The following is a 27,122-nucleotide window of genomic DNA, read 5'->3' as shown; positions in this document are numbered from 1 at the left end:
TACAGCAGCCATTAACTGTAGCTTAGTAGAGTAAACAGACAGAACAGATAAAGGAAGGTTTAAACTCAACAGCGGCTTCTAAAAAGCTTTATATGTCAGGATTTGATTAAAGCCAGTGGTGTGAAAGCTAGTGGTGAACCTGACTATTACAGCTAGGCCTTCTATTGTAGCTATAAATATACAATGCTAAAATAATGCTAGTTGCTAACACCTCAGTGCTTTCCTAATAGAATGTTGGTGTTAAGCTAATGCTGGTGCCTATAAACATGTTTGACCTAGATTAATTACTGAAATTAGAAGTTTGTAAAACTAAATCTGTAAGAATATTTTAAAGTTTATAACAGATAACAGAGTCATAGTAATTCAGCATCAAATTTAACACTAAAGAGCCCTGGGATAGAGCTGCATTTCCATTTGACTCAAACCTGCTACTGTTCATGTACATTCAGTGATTTATCTTGGACTTCCAGATGTGTAGTGTTGATGGTAAAGTGTCTTTATCTAGACAGTCACTATATAAATGTAACTATAACTAAATAAAAAAAATGGGCATTTCAAAACCTTAACCAAGTAGTGATACAATACTTGAAGAGGTTAAATATTACAATTTTGGTGACTCTATAAAAATACATATGTATTGTTAAATTCTGATAAATGTATGAGGCTTCCTCTGCACTAGATTCCCCCGTAAAAGGATGTAAACACGTACCTTTCCAGTTTGAAGCTTTATTCCATCATTTCACTCCATTACAAATCTATTCATCACCAACATTCAACATAACTGTGCTTTTACAATATTTTATGTCTAAACATCAAACACGACACATTCTAAGCAAAACTATACTTACATATGTATTTTACTAATAGCTTAATTGCACCTTCATTAACAAAAAAAAAGATATGCATAGATATATGAATGTAAAATAGATTGCACACAAACACAATAAAGAACAGACTAAACAGTCTACTGGTCTACTTACTTGATATAATATGATATGTACATTGGTATTTCTGACGCAACGTTTGGCATATTTGTTTTCATTATATTATACCTTATATTATTCTATACAATCTTTTTATACTAATTTCTGTGCTTTATGAAGGTAAACAAAAGACTATTGCACCAGAAAATCTTTGGATCCCAAGTATCAAATTGTCCTTTTTAATACATTACTGATAATACAGTTACAGTACTAATAAAACCAAACCTCCTCTGAAAGTTCATCTTTTGAAATGAATAGCTGCTTATGCCCTCAATCGATATTAAAGATATTTGAAAAATGAGTTGATAAAATATAAAAATGTATATTCTACAGGCATAAATATATAGACCCCTTACTGAAAACTTTTAAATATTTAAAGCCCTTACTGCTCCCAGATCAGCAGAACTTACAACACTGTAGCTGTGCACCATGACCAAACTAGTCACTGCAGTTTGATAAAACACTGGACAATTCATAAACGATCTCTCCTTTAATGCCCTTTACAAACATAACACTCTGTATTGTTTATTAATGATTTATAATTGGATGCTGCATGGAATCCAGGGCTTTCACAATTTGTGGAACAAACTTTAAAAAAGAAAAAAAATTAACTTTATATTCTCAGTGAACCTGCAGCAATAAGTGAGCCATGATTATATTATTTACTGAATATCTTTTACACGCTATCATTGGTCTTTTCACAATAAGAAACTGACTGGTATTTACCAGAAAAGTCTGGTATTGGCCTCAATTTTTACATTATTTTTGTGATGTAGGGCTTATATTTATATCTTAACAAGAACAAGAAGTACAATAAATTATTATTTATCATTTTAAAGATAAATTATATATACTTCATTTTATTTTTGTATTTTTTAAAAAGTTACACAACTTCCCTATTTTAACTTGTGAAATATGGCAATGCCTTTAGAAAAATGTATGAGCATAAATCTGAACCACTCTGACAAGAGGCAAATTATCATATTCATTCACTACCTGTAACCGCTTATCCAGTTCAGGGTCGAGGTGGGTCCGGAGCCTACCCGGAATCACTGGGTGCAAAGTGGGAACACTAGGGTGACCAGATCTGAGATGGTGAAAAAGAGGACACGCCTCCGGGGGGATGATGAGGTCTTGCTCCTCGCTGCCGTTGTATGCTTAGCTGAACCTATGTGTGCTTTTAGATCCTTTACACCTTTATTTGCTACACAAAACATGGGAATTTTTTTTTTAATTCATCCGAGATGAGGGTAGGTACATGAGCTTTGCCTGACGTAAACAAGACTACTGACGTGCAGACTGACCAATTAAATGTTTACAGAGAAGGTTATCGACCAATAACGGTAGCTCTACAATCAGACCGTCCAATCAGAAGATTTTAGGCTACTTCACCACGCCCCCTTCTCACTCAAGCGAACCAAACGGAGTAGGGGAGGGCGGGACTAGTTTGTGAATGAAACGCTTCTCGAAGTTCTATGTAAGCTCTCGAAAAAACAAAATCCCAGACGAAATTCTAAGTCTAAAAAAGAGGACATGTCCGGGTAAAGAGGACATCTGGTCACCCTAGAACACACCCCGGAGGGGGCACTAGTCATTTATAGGGTGACACACACTCACACATTCATTCACACCTATGGACACTTTTGAGTCGCCAATCCATGTGTGTTTTTGGACCGTGGGAGGAAACCCACGCAGACAGAGGGAGAACACACCACACTCCTCACAGACAGTCACCCGGAGCGGGATTTGAACCCATCACCTCCAGGTCCCTGGAGCTGTGTAACTGTGACACTACCTGCTGCGCCATTGTGCCGCCCAGAGCCAAATTATTATGGTCATAATGTTGCTGGTTCACCAGCTGTCCTTCCTTTGATAGCTTTTGGTAGTAGGTACTAACCACTGCAAACCGGGACCCCCTAAAAACCTGCCATTTTCCAGTTGCTCTTATCAATACCGTATAATTATAACAGTTTCCTTTCAAGATCATGTATTTCCTCACATATTTTCTTTCCTTCCAACTCGTTAATTTTAAAACAGACTGGTCAAGCGCAGTCTAATGTATCCACGCGCTTCACAGAGTCAGTGTAAATATATAGTTAACATTATTCACATCATCTCTCAGTAGTTTGATCAGTTGTGTTTTAATATTATTGTGACAGCCCTGGTCCATGCAGAAATGAAAAGTGTCCCCTGTGATCAAAGAAAATCTATCATGAAAGAGCAGCATTATATCTTTATACTTATGGGTTATACATTATTATCAATGTTCAATACTTCTCTCTAAAATACTGCCCCTGCTTTGCAGTGGTTAACAAAGTCTGAATATTCATAGAAATCCCTAAAATACTTTCCCCTACTTGTTTCTCTTAGTTATTCTGCTTCTGGAACATCTGCTTTCCAAATTCTTTGTATCGATTCACTTTTATTGTCCTCATACATACTCAGCCCTCTGTCCGGGAGACAGTTCAGGATCAGTATGTCCTCCTTGTAGTGGAATAGATGCTGGGACAGGACACAGCTCCCCTTGCAGACAGAGGCAGGAGGTGACCAGCAGTGACCCAGCAGCCAGATGCAGGAATGAAGCTGCCCAGCCCCAGAAGAGTGCATCCCCAAACTCCCAGCGTGGGACAACGTCTGGTACGGACTCATCAAAGAACCTCAGAACAGTCAGATGGGCTACATAGGACACAGGGACCAGGCCAAGAACTCCTGCTCCCAAACACAGTATCCCACCCAACATCTTGAGGGTCCTCTTGGCTTTGATGGTCTCTGTGCCCCTGCAGCTATTGACCACGTAGATCCCAGGGATGGCCAAAGTCAGGCCCATCAGTCCAGTGGCCAGGGTGGCCAGCATGAGGACCCTGGCCAACCGAATGTCTGGCGGCAGGCCCAGGAGGCTGTCGTATGGCCGGCACTCCAGAACCCCCAGCTCCTGCACAACACATGTCCCCCACAGGCCCAGCTCATAGCTCTCCGTCGGCAGGAGTTCCGTGGACAATGTGAGCCAGCAGGACATCAAGGTAGTGGTCAGCGAACACACCCAGGCGGTCAGAGAGAAGAAGACGCCGAGCAGCTCCAGGACACAGACCCCCGGGTCCATGAGAGTACACCCACTGAACCAGTATGTTTTTCAGATCTGGCAATAGTCAATAAAAATGGACAACATAATACAGATACTGATAGTTTTAGAGACACCATTACTTTCTATTGCTTTCCTTCTCTTAGTGTAGAAATGTGTCTAGATTTATTCATAAAAAGACATTGAAACATCTAATGAAGGAAAGTACAAAACCACATTCTAGAGTGCTTTATTTAATCAAAATACAATACGTTAATTTTTCAGGTGATATCTCAGAGGAGGTTGAATATAAGAAGTGTAAAATCAAAGTGAACAGTTAGAAAAACTGGGGTAAAACATTATCCAGTAACCTGCACTGTAAAATATTTCTTGTAAATTTTACAGTAAAATACTGGCAGCAGAGTTCCCAGCCATTTACTGTATTTTTACAGGAACACTACTGTATTTCAAATTTACAGCATATTACTGTAATTGAATAATACAATAATTTACTGTAAATACTGCGATTTACAGTAAAATACTGGCAGCAGAGTTCCCAGCCATTTACTATATTTTTACAGGAACACTACTGTATTTCATATTTACAGCATATTACTGTAATTGAATAATACAATAAAATACTGTGATTTACAGTAAAATAGTGTAGCAGACTCGCTGTGGAACATGTAACTCCTAATACCCATCTGACAAACTGTTCTTAAAGCTTAAAGAGTAAATCAAGCTCTACACCAGCTATCCACAGGTGTTTCTGTCCATGGTGCAGCTATCAAGAGGTAATTACTGAGAGAAGAACATACGTAGAGTGAAACATGTGCGTCAATTATTGTGGACAGAAGAATAAACTTTGTAGCTGGTTTCAGTTCACAGTTGTTAAATTTTCCTGCAGAATTTGATATATTAACATAATTTAGATTATGTATTTAATTGATATTTTGATATTTCAGTTTTTTCCTGACACTGATCATTAATTACACATAATACAGTCTGTTTTACAATAAAATAGACCTTGTATAAACATATTTAACTTCAGCATATAAATTAACACTGTAATATGTAACCGATATAAATATCTCCTGTTGCATATATCACAAATTAGAACGTACATGTACATAGATATGTAAAAATGAAAGCAAATATGTTTAAAATTATGTTAACAGTATCTTAGCTATATACATATATTTGCATACATGATCTTTTATCACATGCACCAGTATATCACCTGTTATACGAATCCTCGTCCTCTGCCTCTTCTGTCCTCTATACTCATCTCCTGCTCCCAAACAAGTGTTTAAAACACAGACACCACAGCAGCAGCAGTACTTACCTCTCTGCTTACTTCAGCATTAACAGTGGTCCTCCTCCTGTGGTGAGTCTTCTCAGAAGGAGAACTCAGCACTCATCGGCTCCACTGAGATAGACTGCAATTCTCTGACATGTCCCCTTCGTCTCCTCTGCAGCCGGGACAGAGCTGCACTCCTCGGCTCTGCAGCTGATGTGGACAAGCACAGAGGAGAGGGAAACAACAGCATCATTCACTCTCCACTCCGGCTTTATGGGGCTTGCTGTGGGATACCTTCCTCCAACAGGCCACCAGGCTCATTACACTGATGTTTCAGACAAAAAGTCTTTTAAATAAAACCTATACTGATCCACGTTTTCTTCTATCAATGAAGTATACTCTCGAAGATGGGTGTGGGTAAAGGGATGAGGAGGTGAAACCTGAAATGATTTTTTTATTTTTACTCAATCCACTGAGGAATATTGAGGTAATAATTAAAAATCATTTCTTTTTGCTTCTTGTTCGAGAAAAACTCCTGCGATTAAAAACACAAAACCCGTCTCAGACTGGCCCTTACAATCACTGTCAATGTCACTTTGCAAACACTTATGAAGCCAGCCTGCATTTCACTGTTCGGTCTGAGGAACTCATGCCAAATATCTGTATTACTGTTTTAATTAAAAGGGCTGAGTGTAACCTGTTGGCTGTGAAGTGTAACATTACCTCAAAATGTTGAGGTACTGTCTGTACCCCAAGCTTTCTCTAAGAAAAGCCCAGAGCAAACAAAAACAACGAAAGGCTTTTCTTGCCCAGTCTGTGACAGCGTGTTTTGCAGACTCTGACGTTGGCTGGTAGGTGGTGAACATGAAATGAACAAGGAGAAAACACTTATCAAACTCAAACACTCACTTACTCTCTCTTTTTAATCTCTCACTCTCACTGAAACATTTTGGGAACCACAAAATAACACATGTGGCGCCTGACAGGCTAAAGTGTTGTGAAATAATGTAAAACATGGTGAAATAATAGGCATAAGATAAAGATAGGCATAAGACAAAGATAGAGGGGTTGGCATTTTTATTCTCAGTGGGTTTGGAAAGTCATCAGTTTATTTACAAAATGACCATGATAAGGGCCCACAGGCTGATGATGAAGAGGGTGTGATCCCTAATGACCATAATAGAGAAAGCCCAAAGCCCTCTTTCAGTGCAGCTCTCATAATGACAACCTTCAAAAGTTCATACAGGGTTAGGTCTGACCACAGAGCTGTGCCTGAACCCAGCAACATCTTCCACACCCACGTGTATTGGAAAAAAGGTTAAAATAAGAAAAACAAGTATTGTTATTCCAGTCGGCTCTGTGAATCATTTCTGTAAACATTGTATTATGCAGCTGGTGGCAGAATGGTCAGTGTTCCATAGTCTAAAACATACTACCAAGCTACTAGTGTAACACTCATTGGTGATTCTATAAGTTGTTTAAACCTTCAGCCAAAGAAAAACGCCAACCTGAGGTAAAATGGCTAACTTTAGCTTTTAGCTTGTTGCCCACACATGTTGAATCAATTCTTTCAGTGCTTTTACACAGATTCTAGTTTTATGTCTGCAGTATGATATTCAGTTTTAAGCCTTCTTTCTGAATGAAGTCAAATAAAGCAGTTTTCTTAAATTTCTGTCCAAAAAAATCTAGTGACTACTAAAACCCTGTAGGATATGGAGCAAGACATGTACAGTTAATCTACGGCATAAGGCATCACGCATCAATCAACCAATTAGAATGTTTAGACTCTATGACATCATAGTTGGACAGCCCCCTTATTATCATATAAGAGCAAGGAAAAACCGGGGAAAATTGGGAAATAAATTAATGCAAAAGATAAATAGTTAAAAAAAATTAATGAATAATACGTATAATACATAAAAATAAATTTAAAAATACAAATAACTTAATCAGGAGTGAGAAAAAATTAAACTAAATACACATGCATTTAAACATTCCAAAGGAACTATGTGCTTGTTCCCACACTCCCACAGTGTTGGTGAAGTGTGATGGGATGTAAAAATACTTATTACTTATGTTAACAATGTCACCAGCCCATTGTTTTTCCCAGGACAAAATAATTTTTTTTGTTACTGTTGTTGTGGTTCAACTGTCTGGCCACTGGAGGTCGCCTTGGCCAAAACACTAATGCACCAATAGGGGTTTGGGATGCGCAAACCTCTGGTGGCTTAGTAGGTTGATTTACATAATACAGGAATTCTTCTGGAATTGTCTAGAGCACATTTAATTAATAGTAGAAACTGAATTTGAGAAATCTCTTAAAACATAAGCATTACATTTAAATTTAGACTCTAAAATTAACTTCACGTTCTTGCTGTTCACTTAAGGTAAAAAGCCAGTATTTAAGATGTTTTCCTGAAGTCTTCAATCCAGACCCTTTTCTGCGCATATATTTCTGCGCAGTTTTGGCGCTGCCTTGACTTTCCTGCACGCACTCAGGCTGCTTTCAGCAGAGGGAGCTGCACTCTTATTTACTCGGTGTATTGACATTACTACAGTAATAACACGTATTTTATGAGGCCAATAGAACAGGTGCTTGAAATCCTGAGCTTTTCAATAATGGTGATTTCAGCAGCTACTAAACAGGCAGCTGTTAATCGCTGAAGTATAGAATATAAATATATAGATTAAATGGCGGAGGCAGAAGGTAAGCAGCCGCTGCAGGGAACAGTGTTCACGTCTTTCACATTCTCCATTCTCTCACAGCTTTTCTGTTTCTGAATTATAATTTACTCTGAGATATAATTAAAGGGCAGTAGTGTCTTTTTGTTCCAAATGGTGGTCCACTTTGCTGTTTTGTGTTAGTCCACTATTTTCCAGCTTATTGGAATTTTCCGTTCCACCTTAAATGTTGCAGCAGTTACAGTATTATTTAAGGTGTAAGGGGATAATAAAATATAAAAGCTGGTAAATAAGAACCTCAGCCTTGTCTTTATAAGGTCGATAGAAACTTGCAGATATTTGTTTCGTTTAAATAAATGAAATGATCAATAAATGTGTATATATCTGAGGAATGAACGAATTATTTTAGTAAATGCTGTGGCATGATTTGCATCTTCTGGACTGAGGGGCTTTTATTTTGCCATCGTTTTCTCTGAGCACCTGTTCACATATGCTTATAACACTGTAGTCTATGTTCTTCTTCGTCTTCTTCTTCTTCTTCGTCTTCTTCTTCTTTTTCTTCTTCTTCTTCTTATTATTTTTATTATATTAAAAAATACTGAACCGCATTAACAGTGTAATAATACGGATTTACATACACACACATATATAAAAATATATTGTTAAATTGAAGGACAAGCAGCACGCATTTTTAGCAGCAAAAAAGTGAAGATATATTGACCCTTCTGGTAATAATTATTTTTAAAAATCTACATGTTCTCTATCTTTTTACACTACCATTCATAAGTTTGGAATAAATTATCATGCTAACAGTTACTGTCTTTTAACAGAAGTATAGTGTAGAGTAAAATGTCAATTTGTTTTTGTTTTATTTAGTTATACTAATAAACTGAGCAATGCCTTTTATTAAATGGTCATTAATTATTATTTTTATTATTATAACCTTGTTTGTTCAGCTTCATGGGAGTCTGTGCTTTCCTTAGGGATCAGTAGTGCCACTCCCACAGAGGAGATGAATGGTGCTGGGAACCTGATGGACTTCTTAGACGAACCCATCCCTGATGTGGGGACGTATGAAGATTTCCACACCATCGACTGGCTCAGGGAGAAATCCAGAGACACTGACCGCCACAGGAAGGTATTAGACTGATTGCACACTGCACATGTTGCCACATGATCCTGTTGTTTTATGTTAGAGAGCGTAATTGCTTATTCATTTAAATGGATGTGGTGAGGACTTTGTATTGTTTACATGCAGCAGCATAACTGTACACATGTTTTAACAGATAACAAACAGGAGTAAGGAGTCTATCTGGGAGTTTGTAAAGAGTCTGCTGGATGCTTGGTCAGGATGGGTGGTGATGCTTCTTATCGGACTCCTGTCAGGTAGGGAATGTTACTGGTGTCTGCTTCACATCCTTGATTCCTAAAACTGGTCCACCCCTGCCCTGAGGTTTCCAGATTTGGTGTAACACTGGAACAAAAATGGCTAAATTAGATTTTTGTTTTCTTATTCAGGCACCCTTGCTGGTGTGATAGACCTTGCTGTAGACTGGATGACGGATCTGAAAGAGGGAGTTTGTTTATCTGCTTTCTGGTACAGTCACGAGCAGTGCTGCTGGACCTCCAATGAGACCACCTTTGCTGACAGAGACAAATGTCCCCAGTGGCAGAAGTGGGCAGAGTTAATGACTGGATATACTGAGGTAGGAGGCAGATCACTGTTTACTGATCTGTGAAGAGAATAGAATGTGATACACCTAAAAAACTATAGCAGTCCGGATTATTTTTTTTTTTCCTCAGGGTGCTGGGGTGTATTTGTTGAACTATTTTCTGTATGTGCTGTGGGCATTGTTCTTCTCCTTTCTGGCTGTGTCTCTGGTCAGAGTGTTTGCGCCTTATGCCTGTGGGTCTGGAATACCTGAGGTAAGAGCTGCTGGCATATTTTCACATATTTTTATCCTAGATGACTAAGAAACTTAAAAATTAAGGTCTATGACAATTTCTTCCTTAAACTCAATGTATTATGCTGTAAATTTGGACATGAATTCTATTACCGTATGCATGTTTTTTCCTGTGTCAGTCAAATGCTGTGTGACTGAAGATGCCTATGTACTCTTTTGGGGACAGATTAAGACTATTCTGAGTGGGTTTATAATCCGAGGTTACCTGGGAAAGTGGACATTGCTGATCAAGACAGTCACTCTAGTTTTGGCTGTGTCATCCGGACTCAGTCTAGGAAAGGAAGGTCCATTGGTCCATGTGGCCTGTTGCTGTGGCAACCTCTTCTGCAGCCTTTTTTCCAAGTACAGCAAGAACGAAGGAAAGCGAAGAGAGGTGAATGGCGCTGTTTATTAGGGTTATTTGGATAATGTTTAACTATAACTCTATGTTTATAGATATCTTAGATGTCTCTTTCTTAAGATTACTCAGTAAAACACTGTCATATTTTAGAAATATTGAGGGTAACGTCATTCTGCATTTCTTGATGATGGTTGTCGCTGTTATGACTATTTTTATGTGATCTGTAGGTTCTGTCTGCTGCTGCTGCTGCGGGGGTTTCTGTAGCCTTTGGTGCTCCAATTGGGGGAGTTCTTTTCAGCTTAGAAGAGGTACAAATTTTCTCATAATCGGAACTGTTTACCAATCTGTATTACACATGTAAAATAGTTCATCTTATTCTTAATATGAATAAAATGTGGATATGAAAGGAATTGTAAAGGACAGTTAGCTGGCTAAAAGCTGGGAAAAGTTCAGAGTTTGAAGAAAGCATCTTGGAATAGGGCGGCACGGTGGCGCAGCAGGTAGTGTCGCAGTCACACAGCTCCAGGGGCCTGGAGGTTGTGGGTTCTATTCCTGCTCCGGGTGACTGTCTGTGAGGAGTGTGGTGTGTTCTCCCTGTGTCTGCGTGGGTTTCCTCCGGGTGACTGTCTGTGAGGAGTGTGGTGTGTTCTCCCTGTGTCTGCGTAGGTTTCCTCCGGGTGCTCCGGTTTCCTCCCACAGTCCAAAAACACACGTTGGTAGGTGGATTGGCGACTCAAAAGTGTCCGAAGGTGTGAGTGAATGTGTGTGTGTTGCCCTGTGAAGGACTGGCGCCCCCTCCAGGGTGTGTTCCCACCTTGCGGCCAATGATTCCAGGTAGGCTCTGAACCCACCGTGACCCTGAACTGGATAAGGGTTACAGATAATGAATGAATCTTGGAATTAAAAAATGTAGAATTTAAGAAATGGCCTTTGGAACAATTTTATAACTTTCCAGTCATGTACTGATTCCATCCAAAAACAAAACTGTTCATTTATTTTGAAAATCATATCTATTCCTGTTCTAATATCCTCTCCAGGTGAGTTATTACTTCCCTCTGAAAACTCTATGGCGCTCTTTCTTCGCTGCCTTGGTGGCTGCCTTCACGCTGCGCTCCATTAACCCTTTTGGGAACAACCGGCTGGTGCTGTTTTACGTAGAGTACCATACACCGTGGTACATGGCTGAGCTGGTGCCATTCATTCTCCTGGGCGTCTTTGGAGGCCTGTGGGGAACGCTGTTCATCCGTGGCAACATCGCCTGGTGCCGGCGGCGCAAGACCACCCAGCTGGGCAAGTATCCTGTGCTGGAGGTGATTGTGGTGACCGGTATAACGGCTATACTGGCCTTCCCCAATCCGTACACGCGCCGCAGCACCAGTGAACTCATCTCGGAGCTCTTTAATGACTGTGGAGCACTGGAGTCCTCACAACTCTGTGATTATATCAACAACCCCAACATGAGCCGACCTGAGGATGACATCCCGGACAGACCTGCAGGAAAGGGGGTCTACATGGCCCTCTGGCAGCTAGCGTTGGCACTGATCTTTAAAATTGTCATCACAATCTTCACCTTTGGCATGAAGGTAGGGACCTTTTTTTTAATGTTTCCAATATAGTTTATTAAAACAATGGTTTGGTCATTCAAAGTGATTTAATGTGAAATGCTGCACTGTAGAGAAATCCCCCCCCTCAGAGCTCATTACAGTGGTGCTGATAGGAACCAATGAAATCATAAGCATATGAATCTAAATGTGCTGCTCTCTGCAGATTCCATCAGGGTTGTTTATCCCCAGTATGGCAGTGGGGGCTATAGCTGGCCGGATCGTGGGCATCGCTGTGGAGCAAATGGCCTACCACCACCATGACTGGATCATCTTTAAGAACTGGTGTCGTCCTGGAGCTGACTGTGTGACCCCTGGCCTCTACGCTATGGTGGGGGCTGCAGCGTGTCTTGGTAAGAGATTGTAACCCTCAGGTTCTTAAACGTTTATGTCACAACCCTTACAACCGACCACAAAAACCACTGTGGTAAACCACACGACCCTGACCCCATTTATAAGTGCCGTCATAAATGTAGCCTAACAATGTATTACCAGAGGAACACAAGTAATTGTACATTTTTCCACAAATATTTAGTTTTTTGTATTTTTGACCCTCATAGTTCAGTGATGAGGCTTGTGCTGTTAATATTCTCCAGTTATAAATATGGGATATTTTTTCTAATGTTGCTGGTAGCTTGTTTTTTGAGCACTGTTTATTTTTAGTGTGTGATTGTGCTTTGGTCGCTGTTATTTCTCAGCATTTACATTTGACTTTTTGTTAAGCGCCATTTTAATTATAGTCAAAACGCTGTTTTTCTTTGGTTCTAGATAGGGGCAGTATCACATGACTACAGCTTGGTAGAGTGGGTTTAAAGGGACAGTATATTAACACACAGTGGGGACATAACATTTATTCATTCATTGTCTGTAACCCTCCAGTTCAGGGTCGCGGTGGGTCCAGAGCCTACCTGGAATCATTAGGCGCAAGGCAGGAATACACCCTGGAGGGGGCGCCAGTCCTTCACAGGGCAACACACACTCACACCTACAGACACTTTTGAGTCACCAATCCACCTACCAACGTGTGTTTTTGGACTGTGGGAGGAAACCGGAGCACCTGCAAGAAACCCATGCAGACATAGGTATAGGCATTTCAGTCATTCATTCATTCATTGTCTGTATCCCTGATCCAGTTCAGGGTCGCAGTGGGTCCAGAGCCTACCTGGAATCATTGGGCGCAAGGCGGGAATACACCCTGGAGGGGGCGCCAGTCCTTCACAGGGCAACACACACTCACACATTCACTCACACACCTACGGACACTTTTGAGTCACCAATCCACCTGGGGGAGGAAACACCACACTCCTCACAGACAGTCACCCGGAGGAAACCCACGCAGACACAGGGAGAACACACCACACTCCTCACAGACAGTCACTCGGAGGAAACCCACGCAGACACAGGGAGAACACACCACACTCCTCACAGACAGTCACCTGGAGGAAACCCATGCAGACACAGGGAGAACACACCACACTCCTCACAGACAGTCACCTGGAGGAAACCCATGCAGACACAGGGAGAACACACCACACTCCTCACAGGCAGTCACCTGGAGGAAACCCATGCAGACGCAGGGAGAACACACCGCACTCCTCACAGACAGTCACCCGGAGGAAACCCACGCAGACACAGGGAGAACACACCGCACTCCTCACAGACAGTCACCCGGAGGAAACCCACGCAGACACAGGGAGAACATGCCGCACTCCGCACAGACAGTAAACTGGGGTGGGACTAGAACCCACAACCTCCAGGCCCCTGGAGCTGTGTGACTGTGACACTACCGTGCCATAACAGAATAATTTTAAAAAGTTACAAAAATTTTTATATAATCGATACAGACAAGATTATGTCAATTAGAAGTTCTGAATGTCAATTTTGATTCATTTTCGACTAATTGCCCAGCCCTAGTTTATCATCTCATGCTTTTTCTTTATGACCTCAGGTGGGGTCACTCGGATGACTGTCTCTCTGGTGGTCATCATGTTTGAGCTGACCGGAGGGTTAGAGTACATCGTGCCACTCATGGCTGCTGCAGTAACCAGTAAGTGGGTGGCGGATGCCTTTGGTAAGGAGGGCATCTATGAGGCCCACATTCGTCTCAACGGCTACCCATACCTGGACCAGGATGAGTTCACGCACCGTACGTTGGCCACAGATGTGATGCGTCCACGCAGGAACGAGCCCCCACTGTCTGTTCTGACACAGGACAGCACCACAGTTGAGGACGTGGAAACCCTGATCAAAGAGACAGACTACAACGGCTTCCCAGTGGTGGTGTCGCGAGAGTCTGAGAGGCTCATCGGATTCGTCCAGCGCAGGGATCTGATCCTCGCTATCAGTGAGTGCCAGCAGTTTGGTCAGTTACAAAAACTGAAATAGTTGTGCGCAGAAAATGGACGTTTATTTTCCTTACCTCTGCTTGCACTAACTCTCTTTTAACACAGAGAATGCTCGTCAGAAGCAGGATGGAGTGGTCAGTAACTCTGTGGTATACTTCACGGAGGACGCCCCTCAGCTGCCCGCCTCTAACCCACAGCCACTGAAGCTGAGACGCATCCTGAACCTCAGTCCCTTCACCGTGACTGACCACACGCCCATGGAGACCGTGGTGGACATCTTCCGCAAGCTTGGCCTGCGGCAGTGCCTGGTCACTCGCAGTGGGTAGGTATTGGGTGGATTTGTATTCAGTATTACACAGCTATGTTGCTAACGGACCAATATTGGCGAGTTACAGTTTGAGTAAAATCTGATTATTATATATATATCATTTGTTTTTCAGGCGGTTGCTTGGGATCATCACTAAGAAGGATGTGCTTCGACACATGGCCCAAATGATGAATCAGGATCCTGAGTCAATCATGTTCAACTAAAGTCCATCTGACGCCTCATCAGTGTGGACTACTCATCTCATTTCCTGAGCCCTAAAGACTTATCATGTAAATAGTGCAACACTACTGTATCTTGAGTATTAACTGCTGTCGTACACTAATGACATCTCCTTGTGTGTTTTGGGCCAATTGAAGATTGGAATCAAAAATGCCTGACTAATTCTGACACTGAGCATGGCAACTTTCTGAGGCAAACCGACAGTAATAAACATTGCCCCCTTTAATTCCTAGAAAAGCTGACTTCCACCTAAAGGAACATGTAGTTGTATACAACAAAAAAAAGCGTGAATTCCGGACCAAAATTATGAATTCAGAATTTCTGCTGGTATTCTAAGTTAAAATATATGAACACATCCCCTACACAAGATCTCATATCTCCACATTTCAACACACAATTACTGGAAAAAGGTATTGAATGTAGCATATTATGAAAAGCTAAAACAAAGAAGGTGGCTGTAGAAAAGTTCAGTGCAAAGAAAATGCTATATATTTTTGTTTGTATTGAATGTATACATGTTTAGACCAGGAGTGGCCAAACTTTAGCATTTTCTAACTGTGTAAACATCATCTGAACACAGCTGCTGTGTGATACATTGTGAGAAACTTTCAGGATGACTGGGCAAATAGAAATGCTCCAAAATTAATTTTCAATCTCTGAACATGAGCTTGTTTTATGAGCATATCCATCAGTCAGATGCTATTTACCATCGACACTGGTCTTTTACTAAAGCCTCAGAGAGACAGTGGCAGAGTGGAGAATGTGACCTTATTCTGATTTCCTGTTAGCTTTGCTTTAGAGCGTTGCCATTATTTCAGTTGCAGAAAAGCCAAGTGTTTGGAGTCACTGTGACTCTAGTTGATCTACCTGCTGCTGCCATATTTATTTTATATTAATCCTTTGAATTTGCAATTTTTAGCTTGAAAATGTTCTGTTTTGAGGGACTTGAGCAAACGTTGATGAACTCATCCAAACAGGTACCGATCTTTAGAAATGAAGCTATAAATATCATCGATGTAGGGACAAAATTTTCTGCCTAAATGAAGTAAAAAACAAACAAAAAGCTTAATTGGTGGAGGAACTTGTTCCATTAATTCTGACAGTGATGATACATTTAGTTTCACTTAAGAAGATGCTGATATTCACTGATAAAGCACTACGTTTTCTTTAAGTGTACAAGTATTCAATATCTTATGATGTCCCAGCATTGAAGATACTTATTACTTTAAATGCTTAGTGATTACACCATGAATGTCTGCAATTCTGTGAATAACTGGAATCTAAATGAAGAACAAATGCAGGTTTACTTGTCAGTAATACGAATACTGCAACAGCTCTGCCATGAATGCAAAGATTAGGGGAATTCTCACAGCATTTTGCTACTGTTTAATTTAATGTGAATATTTATTTAGAACGGGTACAACACGTCTGTTATCTGTTACATGATTTTTGTGATTTCCTTTGTGTGTGATGGATATTCTGTAACCTGGTATTTATTATTTTAAATGTACATTACATTTGCTAAGTACTAAAAAACGATTAGCAGAAGTCATTGTGAAAACAAAACAAAGAAAAAAAAAAGGCACAAGCTTAATGGTTTTAATTGCCAGTCATATGCTAACACCCACTTACTGACTAAGTGGAATTAAATAATTAAACAATGAGAAAGAAAAATAAAGGGAAAAGCAATCGGTTACATTTTGCTTTAAGATCATTAAAGCATCTTAAGACTTGTGTTTTTTGTTTCAGCTTTTTTTTTTTTTTTTTTTTTTTTTTTTTTTTTTTTTTTTTTATTCCCGCATACAGAAAACAGTCTGAAAGTAATGCTATAGATGCCAAACAAAGACTTTTAAAACAAAGGAACAAACATTCCAGAATACTGACATCTGGTGAAACAAACATTTCTCAAGGTGATTGTTGAGGAAATAAAACAGGCTGAAAAACAAGTTGACAACAACACCTGAAGTCACGAAGCAGCCAAAAATTACTGAACACTTTACAGTCCGTGAATCTGTACAAACTAAGTAACTGAAATTGATTTGTGAATGAAGGTTGTTGTGATTTTACTGCATTAATATTATGCTACTAATGGCATTAGGGGCGAAGGTGGGTGGTGCTAGGTTGCCACTAGTGCAATGGTGGGTGGTGTTAGTACGTAGGGTTAATGTAGGCGTTCTAAAATGGTGGGTGGTGGTAGATGTGTACTGATACAATGGTGGGTGGTGTTAGTAGGTAGGGGTAATGTAGGCGTTCTAAAATGGTGGGTGGTGGTAGATGTGTACTGATACAATGGTGGGTGGTGTTAGTAGGTAGGGGTAATGTAGGCGTTCTAAAATGGTGGGTGGTGGTAGATGTGTACTGATACAATGGTGTGCAGTGTTAGTAGGAAGGGGTAATGTAGGCGTTCTAAGGTGAGCAGTGGGATGATAGTGGGCGGTGTTAAATGCGTAATGAACCAGTGGTGGGTGGTGTAAGATGGGGACTGGGATGACGCTGAGCAGTGTTAAATAGACAACGGTGGGTGGTGTTGAATAAACACTGGGACTGTGGTGGGTGGAGTTATATAGGAACTGGCACGATGGTGGGTAGTGGGCCGATGGGTGGGGGTTTGTATTTTTCTACCCTCATCAGTCGACGAAGGATATCGTCGCAGTCACGGGGCCAGCTGTACACATGCGTGTTCTGCAGCCAGGATGGAACGTAGCTCTGCAGGAAAAAGAACAAATTAAGGTACTGTGTCGGTATTTAGGTTTAATTTCTCAAACATTTCTGAGGATTTGATGACCTTCAGCCACAAGAACACAACAGACCAGGTATTGATGCTTATGGATTAGTTCTGGAGCACAAGGTTCACAAGCACCAATGTAAAACAAGCTCAATGTATTGGAGAGGGCTTTTTTCATCCAGAAACAATTCCACTGCAGTGAGCAGGAATTGCAAGATTGTGTAATAAAGGTGTGTGTGCAAACACAAAGGTATTTAAAAATACCTTGTAGTAATAATTACAATAATAACTGCTCTCCTGGGTCTGTACCACCCTGTATATCCAGATCAATTCCTTTCGTTTGACATGATATAAAAAAAAATCAGTTAAACCTTAATTTGCATGGCATTTACAATAATTTTCATTGCCCTGTTCACACACAAATGGATCAGCAGTGTTAGATCTTTTCATCTCTGAAGTTAATTAAAAATGTCTGCCATCTACCTTTTTAGCCCCGGGGAACAGAACAGGAATGAACCTGAAGTTCTTGCAGCCATTTTGGATGAACTCACTTTGAAGCTAAAGGAAAAACAACAACAAAAAGGAAGAGTGGGTTTACAGACGAGTACACGGACATGATCAGAGACTTTTCAATTATTATATACCTGTTTGTGAATGTAGACAGTGTTGGACGTCCTCTCGTCACTCTCCTCGCTCATACTGCTGCCAGTCACTGTCTCGAAGTACTTCAGACTGATGATAATGATTATCAGGTAATCTTTCTGCAGAAACACAGAGGAAGTGTGAATGGGGGGGACATAAAAGCTGTAATTATGAGAAAGAATCATGAAACAAATTCACTCCATAGTGTCAGGGCGACGTTTGTGAATATTTTCAAAGCAGTTTTTATTCCTATGTGACATTTAAGTACAGCCATGTGAGTTATCCCATGGATTGGGACTTCAGGAGCAGAACTGAAGGCCTAATGCATCAAACAAATTATTATTAGAAACTTACAGTGGAATCTACAATCATGTTTTGATTTGCCATTTGTGGAATCAATGTGAAAAGTGTCATATAGAGACCTCTGAAAGTCCTACCTACATAACTGAATGAAAACATAGCCTAAACGTTGCATTTCAGTCATTCATTCATTCATTGTCTGTATCCCTGATCCAGTTCAGGGTCGCAGTGGGTCCAGAGCCTACCTGGAATCATTGGGCGCAAGGCGGGAATACACCCTGGAGGGGGCGCCAGTCCTTCACAGGGCAACACACACTCACACATTCACTCACACACCTACGGACACTTTTGAGTCACCAATCCACCTGGGGGAGGAAACACCACACTCCTCACAGACAGTCACCCGGAGGAAACCCACGCAGACACAGGGAGAACACACCACACTCCTCACAGACAGTCACTCGGAGGAAACCCACGCAGACACAGGGAGAACACACCACACTCCTCACAGACAGTCACATGGAGGATACCCACGCTGACACAGGGAGAACACACCACACTCCTCACATCCCTCCGGAGCGGGAATCAAACCCACAACCTCCAGGCCCCTGGAGCTGTGTGACTGTGACACTACCTTCTGCGCCACTGTGCCACCCACGCATTTCAAACAGTTTTTTTATTCTTTTTGTGAGAGCTCTTTGCTAAAGGACTCTCTGTAAAAATGCTACATGCAAAATAAAATACAGGTTAATGTTGTATGTCTGTTACATGTGTTTTCCATTAGCTATGCGCTAAGTCACCACTGAAATCCAACAGAGGTTCTAATAGAAATCGTCATAAACTGTTTCTTTTTGTATTTACATGAATGTCACAGGTGGATGGCTTTGATCTAATACAGTCATAACTGTCCTTACAGGGACATTACAGGGATGGGTACTGATATGTAATGCAGTATTGAAATGTAGTACAGATCAATTACATCATTACAAACAAGTGTTGATATATTCCAAACATTTAATACTTTAAAAGAGATATATACATGACTTATTTAAAACACTGAAATGAAGTCCTGCTCCTTGACACTATTCTTACATTTGCCTTTAGTCATTTACAAGATTTACAAATCTATTTAGTGATGGTCTGTGTGAATCTGTGACAAAATTTGTGGAATGTTTATTGCTTACTCCAGTGTTTACCTCATTGAGGTATCTCTCCATACAGTCGATCTTACTGATGCTGTTTAGCTGTTGCTCAAAAACGTCAATCTGCAAAACAGATAATTTTTCAGTTAATAATTTGTGTGTAAGAGTTATTAATCAACATTTGTAACTAATGTTACCAATGCTTTCAAAATGATGATGCATATCCTCTCACATGGGTGTCAAAGCCATTGTTCCGCAGAAGAGCAACAAACTTGATGATCTCCTTCAGATGGTCTTCGCTGTCTGCCTCATACGTGACAAAAACTTTCCCTTTGTTAGGGGGTGAGAGAATGAGAGAGCGAGAGTGATACAGAGAGAGAGAGAGAGAGAGAGAGAGAGACTAAAAACTCTACCACTACACAGTACAATGGCAATGCAAATCATTTCAGTGACATCTTATGAACACATTTTCTTGGCCTGGTTTCCTAAAGAGAATAATAAGAAATGAGAGCAAATGCTCAAAATGACACTCACTGTGGACGTGTACATTTCCAACCTCACAAAAGTGATCATTTTAAATATCATCCGTTTTTAAGTCTAAAGAAAATTAATGTTAAATAAATATTTTTTTAAAACTCCTAAGATTCATAACAACAATGCAAGCTTAAAGCTTTATTTTGGACATCAAATTTGGCGCTGTGTCCCGATTTCAACTTCGCTAAAATGTGGTGGGACTGCTTAAATTGTGAGAATCAAAAAATTAAACAAACTGAATTTTGGAGAATGTCTACAGATTTTTTCAGAAAAACTGAAAGGCAAATAGTTGACAGAATTAGTAAAAAGGCTTATTACTAAGATGATTTTCTGTTTTCTAGCTAAAGATACAATGTGAATATGTGTTTTTAAAATATAAATTATGCCTATTTGAATCAATTAGAATGTGGTATGTTTTTGTGCTTCAGTGTATTTTAAAAGCAGGCAGGAGAAAGCTTGTTCTGTGTGTGGCTCACCGTGTCTGTGAATATTTGTGTTGTTAGCTCATTAGCCGTTAGCACTCACTCTGTTCCTGAGAGAGCTGAGAGTTGCAGGGGCTGGTCTGTCTTGGTCTGGGAAATACACTCCTACTGAAGACAGATAAAACCTCATTTAAACAGAAAAACCAAAACTTTCAACCACTACATCTCACAGTCAGCTCTGAGGTACGCAGCGAAACAGTGTGACCGCAAGGAAAGTGAGAAAACATTACTCAGATCATTTCCTCAGTTGAACACCTTTAACAGCTGAGGCCTGAAAAATAAATTCTATCTCAAGATTATGAGATATTACTAAGTAGATATATATTTATTTCAAAAGGCAGAAACCACAAACTACTGGATTGTTGTTTAAGAACAAATCTTGAGGCAGTTTATTTAGTAACTACTTCAAATATTCAGTAACTCACTGCACTATTGTTTTCATAGTAAATATGAGAGTGAGAATTTGAGGTGTGGGCTTCAGTGAAAGCCCTTTGATGTTAAAGGCAAATTCAGACAACTTCAAATGATAACATAGTTATTAATACTACAGCAATAAAATATAAATTAGAAATTCAAGAAGAACCAGCTTTATATATTTACGAGAACTTTCGCTGCCATCAAATCAGAACTCAAATTTTATTTGATTTTAAATAATTTAAACACAATTTGAAATGGCAGATTCATGGTGAATGAACTAAAAGAGAACACTGAAAAACAGTGAAATGAAATGTGACAAAGCCCAAATTCAAATCATTTCCGTGACACCTCATAAAGCACCAAACGGTGGCCTTGATTTCCAATTGCATCAAAGACAGCAGAAAAGAGAGAGAGCACTCTCTGTAGGCATGTAAATTTACAGTTCTTAGTAAAGGAATTTTTCATTTTAAAAAAATATCAAATTCTAATATAATGAAAGGGTTCTATCATATACATAATAATTTACATGAATAAACATTGACATTTATACATTATTAACTACAAGATTATATTTCCCCCTTTATATTTTAGTTAACATACTGGATATTGTGACAATACATTGAATATCAATTTAATTCCATATAAACTGATGAACTTTCTGTATCTACAGATTATGTCTAGATGACTTACTTGTCAGGGCTTCCTGCATGTCCGTGTCTGTAGTGCTCCAGGCCTGTGTGACAAAAACATGGTAGGAGTTTTTAAACCATCGCATAACTATCCCTTGTAACACTGCAGAAAATGTCTGTGCTTGTCAAAAGCCATCCAAGTACCTGTGCAATGCTTACCCTTGACTGACTGCATTCCAACAGATCTTTACCTGCATGGTTTGAGCATTCTTGCGTTTACTGTACAGGTAGTGAATTACGAGTACCAACTTTTTTAACCAGGATGGACCAAAACTCACAGTAGCTTTCTCTGAAGAGATATTATGACATATTTAAGCCTGCCAAAGTGCCAAAATAAAGTGCTTACATTAGTGAATAATGCAAAATACTTGTGTACTTGAGTAAATTAGAGAGAAAAGAAAGAAAAAATCTGTAGGGTGTAGCAGAGATGAAGTGATAGGACAGAAACCACAATGTGATTTTCTCATAGTTCACGGCAAACTGACTGCATGTATGTACCTGGAATATTTGTAAGAAAAACAAAACCCACAATAGTGATACAAATATTACACTACGTGCAAAAGGTATCTTGGTAAAACTTGAATAAAAGTACATACTCTAGATAAAACGGACTGAGTAAAATGACAAACAGTACTTGAGTAAAAATACTTACACTTGGTAAAACACTAAAAAAATTACTCAATACTAAAACACTTAAGAACTAATAATCATAATTATTTTAAAAGTACTTTCTTGTGAATATACCAAAGTAAGAAATTTTATATTATTTTCAACATTTTACAACTTCTTGTTAATACCCCAGTAAACAAGGAACGTCCCTGGACGTTCAAAATAGGTCTAAAAGTAGTCTGTCCGTCAAGGACATATTTTAAACGTCAATGGACGTTCAAAATCCATCTTAATAAGTTAGTTGAGTGGTGACCAATCGATAACGTCGGTGGACGTCCAAAATGCGTTTTATACAAGTAATTTATTTCGGGACCAATTAATAACGTCAATTGACGTCCAAAATACGTCTAATAGTCGTCTTTTCAATGTCTGTGTTTGGACGTCTTTTCAACTTTCATTTTCAACCTTAAGAGAACGTTGATTAGATGACAGTCATTACGTTGTTTCAACGTTGAATCAACGGCTAAATGTTTACTGGGTACTAATCGCTCAAGTATTAACAGTAAAATTATTTCAAGTTTTTACTTAATAGACCTTGTGTATCATAATAGAACATCACTTAAGTATATTTACAATGAGTGCTTCTGTACTTTTTGTACATTACATTTACTCAAGTAAACAACAAATGTGCTGAATCCATTCCAGTCAAATTCAGATTGACTAGATTTATGGGGGAAAAATCATGAAACGACTGCTTTAAACACACTGGAGTTAAATAAATGTAAACAGTGTATTATCTACCTCTGCTGTCGGACAAGAGGTATTCAGCCCTGGAGCTGAGAGTATTGGGATGGTTCATTCGGAAAGGAACCGGCCCACACTGACGAAAGCAGGATGGGTTTGTCCAGGAAAGGCCATGGAAGGGCATGGGATGATGTGTGTGCATGTGAGGAGGCGGGAGAAACGAGTGAAGAGATCCAGGCTGCTCCAAACTGCTGAGGCCAGGGCTTGGTGCACTTGGAAGGGAGTGTGGACCCCGGGGGATGAAGCAGCTGCCACCAGGAAAGCCGTGGACATCTGTGGAGGGCAGGTAGGACGGCAAACTGTTTGAGTAAGACCCCTCGGATTTCCTGCTATGATAACTGAGGTACTGCCAAGCTCGCTGGTTCTCTGGGTCTATAGCTCTGTTAGTGTCTGCCTGGCTGGGGTAAGGTGTCTGCTGATCATATCTGGAGAACAGATTTTGAGGGCAGCGAGGAAGCTCATTGTGCATGGCATAGTGTTGTTGGTCGAGTGGCTGTCCTTCCATCATTCTGCGCACTGGAGTGGAGCAGTCAGTGGAGGCCTTATGGTTGTGGAATCTGTCAAGAAGCTGCGACTGGAACTCTTCACTCAACGTCTCATCGTTCTCCTCTGGGCAGTTGAGTGACCCGCACTGCTGGCTATGGCAGGCCATGCGGCCAAAGAAACTGCAAGGAAACATGTATGACAAGTTGTGAATGCAATATTTTATTTGCAACTGAGAACTTTTAACTTTAAAACAATCAGCCACAAAATTAAAGGCGTGAAGTGAATAACGTTGGCTTACAATAACAATGGTGCCTGTCAACCAAGGAACATTACCCAAGAGGCATCTTGTTTCTGTAAACGTCACTTTATGTGACAGTGGTGCACCTACTCAGGAACAAACACATTTCACTGTTGGGACATGAATCTATGGGGGGTCTCCGTGGGTTGGAACATAGTGAGACCAATTACGGCACCATTTATCAGATAGAGTTCCAGCGTACTAGAGATCAAAACATCAGGGCAATGTGTAACCACGACAATCTTTTCCCCAGCGCTTATACAAGACCTCATACTAACAACCTGACAGTATGTTTGTTGCCTGTACATTCTGTAGTACATTAAACGGTGACAGTGACATTTCTTGTTTCTTTTTTTGTGTGTACGCCTTCATAGACGGGAAAGAGTGGGGAAAAATAAGACCTAACACAGAAGACTTTTCAACGGTCAGGTTTTGTGGTACGACAAAAAGGCCAATGTGCTGTAAGTAAAAAAGTAGGCCTGTGAATACTTTACACCCAGGCACAGGTCCTTGTGCTCAGTTATTATTTAGGCCAAACTGCAGAAAAAAAATAGGCTCCCTCTCAAATTTCTGCAGATGTTGCAAACCATGACTGAAACCACAACTGAGCCATATCTGTGTTAAGAGACATGTTTCTCTTTCATCTTTCAGGGCCATGATATGCTTATTTTACATTGTTAAAAAAACTCTTAAAACATGTATATCTTTCTTTTTTTTGTTTTAAATTAATCTAGTGCCAACGCTCTTTAATCTGTAAATGCATCATCTTTAATTGGATCTGTAAAGTCAGTAGCAGGCCAAATTTGATCATGATAAGTGTACGTCCAGGTACGTCCATACCTATTTCAACATGACAGCCCTAAGCAACATTGTGCAGGGTTGTGTAAGTAGAGCGTGCTTGAAACTTTTGTTGAAAAATAAGCAAAATATGCCAAAGAAGCCCTTCTCTGCATTCGTGTTTTATTATAAGACTTAAACAATGCAAGAATGCCAAATAAACAATCAAATGTCCCCAAATAAACATCAAATGTTACAAGGAAAGATGATATCCCAGTAAACAAGAAACGTCTGTCTGTCAAGGACATATTTTAAACGTCAATGGACGTCCAAATTTTATCTTAATAAGTTAGTTAAGTGGTGACCAATCGATAACGTCAGTGGACGTCCAAAATGCGTTTAATAAAAGTAATTTATTTCGGGACCAATTAATAACGCCAATGGACGTCCAAAATACGTCTAATAGTCGTCTTTTCAATGTCTGTGTTTTGACGTCTTTTCAACTTTCATTTTCAACCTTAAGAGAACGTTGATTAGACGGCAGTCATTACGTTATTTCAACGTTGAATCAACGGCTAAATGTTTACTGGGATACCTTTAATGTAACAATGGTCAGGGGGTATTGTTTGACTTACACTGAGTTTTATTGAGCATTTCCCAGACTATCCCTACTGTTTATGAACCGAGGGCTTTTTGGGTTTCCAAATGTTTGTTAGGTGTTTAAAAATGAAATTGACCATGTAACATTGCAATTTTACTACACAATAATTCACATGTATGGGGGGAAAGGCACATTATAAATGTCATATGCTGTAGTGTAGAGACGTTAGAGCACACCTGGTCACGTATTGTAAAATTGTGAGGACGTATTATTACTGAACAAAAACTGTCAGCTCAAGTGGTGCTCAAACTTTACACACGGTTGAATTATAGAAATTATATCCTGGGGCTCTGTGACTAACTCAGGTAACTTTCACAAATAGGCAGTTCGTCTTACCTGAAACAGAACCTGACTTCTTAGCGAAGGATCATGGAAACCGTTCAGAAAAGTGAAGAAGGACAGAGAAACGCCGTCGCTTATAGTGACTCGAGGATTAGATTTAGGCTAAAAATAAAACTCGAATAATTCAATTCACGAACTCTAAACAACATCTGTGTATTTAGCTTTCCCTCTACGGTCTGTAATTCCTCTGAACGCGTGTACTTTCGAGATTAAAATGAGTTACACTGTGCAGTTGTTGTTCACACCCGTATCCAGAACAGAAAACAGGTAGCCAATCACAGCTCACCGTGGGCGGAGCGTGTAGAGCAGGCGGGGTTATACGACCTGCCTTCATCAATCTAGTCTAGTCTCTATTTGTGTTAGTGATGGGAATTCCGGCTCTCTTTGGGGAGCCGGCTCTTTTGGCTCGGCTCTTTCGGCTCCTAAATGGCTCTTTGTTTTACCACTTATTTCCACTGGTACAGAACAATATTACCTACATTTTACATGACTATATGGACAAAATATTATTGTTCAATATTAAAAATAATAAATAGTGTTGCAATGGCCAATTGTTTTATGGCTGTCTTGTAATAACTCACTGATTGCACTCACACATTCAATTGTGTAAATAACTGGATTTTTATTTAAACACCTTAATAAAAATCACTTGTAAAAACTCTGAAATACAGCCAATGGAACCCAAAAGGTAGGTATTACAAAATAGCTTTTTAAATTAAATAATCATCCATTTCTGGGTAATAAAATAAACAAATACTCTGCAAAGTGCAAAACAGCAGCATTCAACGGTAGTGATTAAAACAACCACAACTGTCAACAAACATTTAACTGATTTAACATTTTCTTCAACTATGTTTTGGAAGGCAGACTGGCATTCAGGAAAACCAAGTGTCTCAGCTGAGGGTTGGAGGGTTGGAGCTTGCTTGTTGTTCTCTGATTGGTTGAATGACAAGCCTTAGAAAAAATTGTCTCGGTCTTAGACGGGAACCGGCTCTCTTCGTTCACTTACAAGAGCCGGCTCTTTGAACCGGAGGATTTAGTGTAATCTCACGTGTATTGCATTTTACTGAGACGTTTATTTTTGAAGTATCTAACGATGTAAAGCAAATACAGTTGTGTACTGGATACATTTCGAGGTGACTTTATACAATTCTGACGCTCATTCGGCATGTAATGTTTACAATGCAGAGCATCTAGAGGAAAGGCTTCTGAAGCTGAAGCAAATGGGGAAAGCCTGTCAATGTACACCCCAAATTTACAATAAATAAATGAATAAATAAATAAGAAACAGAAAATGTGTGTCCACAACATTTGAACATAGTATAATGTAAGCTGCAAGTGAATTATGATAAAACTAATGTTTTCTGAATAAACTCCTGCAAAAACAGAGAGAT

The 27,122-nt window shown here is 39.8% G+C and overlaps 3 protein-coding genes across 5 annotated transcripts; 1 reads left to right on the top strand and 2 right to left on the bottom strand.

The window, feature by feature from the left end:
• Positions 1 to 3,414: 3,414 nt before the first annotated feature.
• Positions 3,415 to 5,465, bottom strand: LOC136672383 (claudin-22). The gene is made up of 2 exons (XM_066648413.1): positions 5,387 to 5,465; positions 3,415 to 4,119 (listed from the first exon to the last, which is right to left on the bottom strand). Exon 2 carries the CDS (start codon positions 4,081 to 4,083, stop codon positions 3,415 to 3,417), a length of 669 nt encoding a protein of 222 aa, XP_066504510.1. The 5' UTR covers positions 4,084 to 4,119; positions 5,387 to 5,465.
• A 2,401-nt stretch (positions 5,466 to 7,866) lies between these two features.
• Positions 7,867 to 16,089, top strand: clcn4 (chloride channel, voltage-sensitive 4). The gene is made up of 12 exons (XM_066647300.1): positions 7,867 to 8,048; positions 9,007 to 9,161; positions 9,310 to 9,409; positions 9,542 to 9,729; positions 9,827 to 9,949; positions 10,154 to 10,360; positions 10,555 to 10,635; positions 11,365 to 11,910; positions 12,095 to 12,281; positions 13,877 to 14,272; positions 14,379 to 14,595; positions 14,714 to 16,089. The coding sequence occupies exons 1-12, from the start codon at positions 8,033 to 8,035 to the stop codon at positions 14,802 to 14,804; spliced, it is 2,307 nt and encodes a 768-aa protein (XP_066503397.1). The 5' UTR covers positions 7,867 to 8,032; the 3' UTR covers positions 14,805 to 16,089.
• A 681-nt stretch (positions 16,090 to 16,770) lies between these two features.
• On the bottom strand, positions 16,771 to 25,968 carry traf3ip2b (TRAF3 interacting protein 2b). 3 transcript variants are annotated; one of them, XM_066647301.1, is made up of 9 exons: positions 25,723 to 25,968; positions 23,162 to 23,829; positions 21,753 to 21,795; positions 20,689 to 20,753; positions 19,862 to 19,959; positions 19,672 to 19,752; positions 18,190 to 18,306; positions 18,029 to 18,103; positions 16,771 to 17,526 (listed from the first exon to the last, which is right to left on the bottom strand). In XM_066647301.1, exons 2-9 carry the CDS (start codon positions 23,814 to 23,816, stop codon positions 17,380 to 17,382), a joined length of 1,281 nt encoding a protein of 426 aa, XP_066503398.1. In that variant the 5' UTR covers positions 23,817 to 23,829; positions 25,723 to 25,968; the 3' UTR covers positions 16,771 to 17,379. The 3 variants fall into 3 exon arrangements, with proteins under 3 accessions (XP_066503398.1, XP_066503400.1, XP_066503399.1); XM_066647303.1 differs by having other exon boundaries at positions 19,684 to 19,752; XM_066647302.1 differs by having other exon boundaries at positions 20,689 to 20,750.
• Positions 25,969 to 27,122: the final 1,154 nt, after the last annotated feature.

The sequence above is a fragment of the Hoplias malabaricus genome, chromosome 16 (assembly GCF_029633855.1).
Source record: "Hoplias malabaricus isolate fHopMal1 chromosome 16, fHopMal1.hap1, whole genome shotgun sequence".
Taxonomy (NCBI): domain Eukaryota; kingdom Metazoa; phylum Chordata; class Actinopteri; order Characiformes; family Erythrinidae; genus Hoplias; species Hoplias malabaricus.
This window is presented reverse-complemented; position numbering and strand designations above follow the sequence as displayed.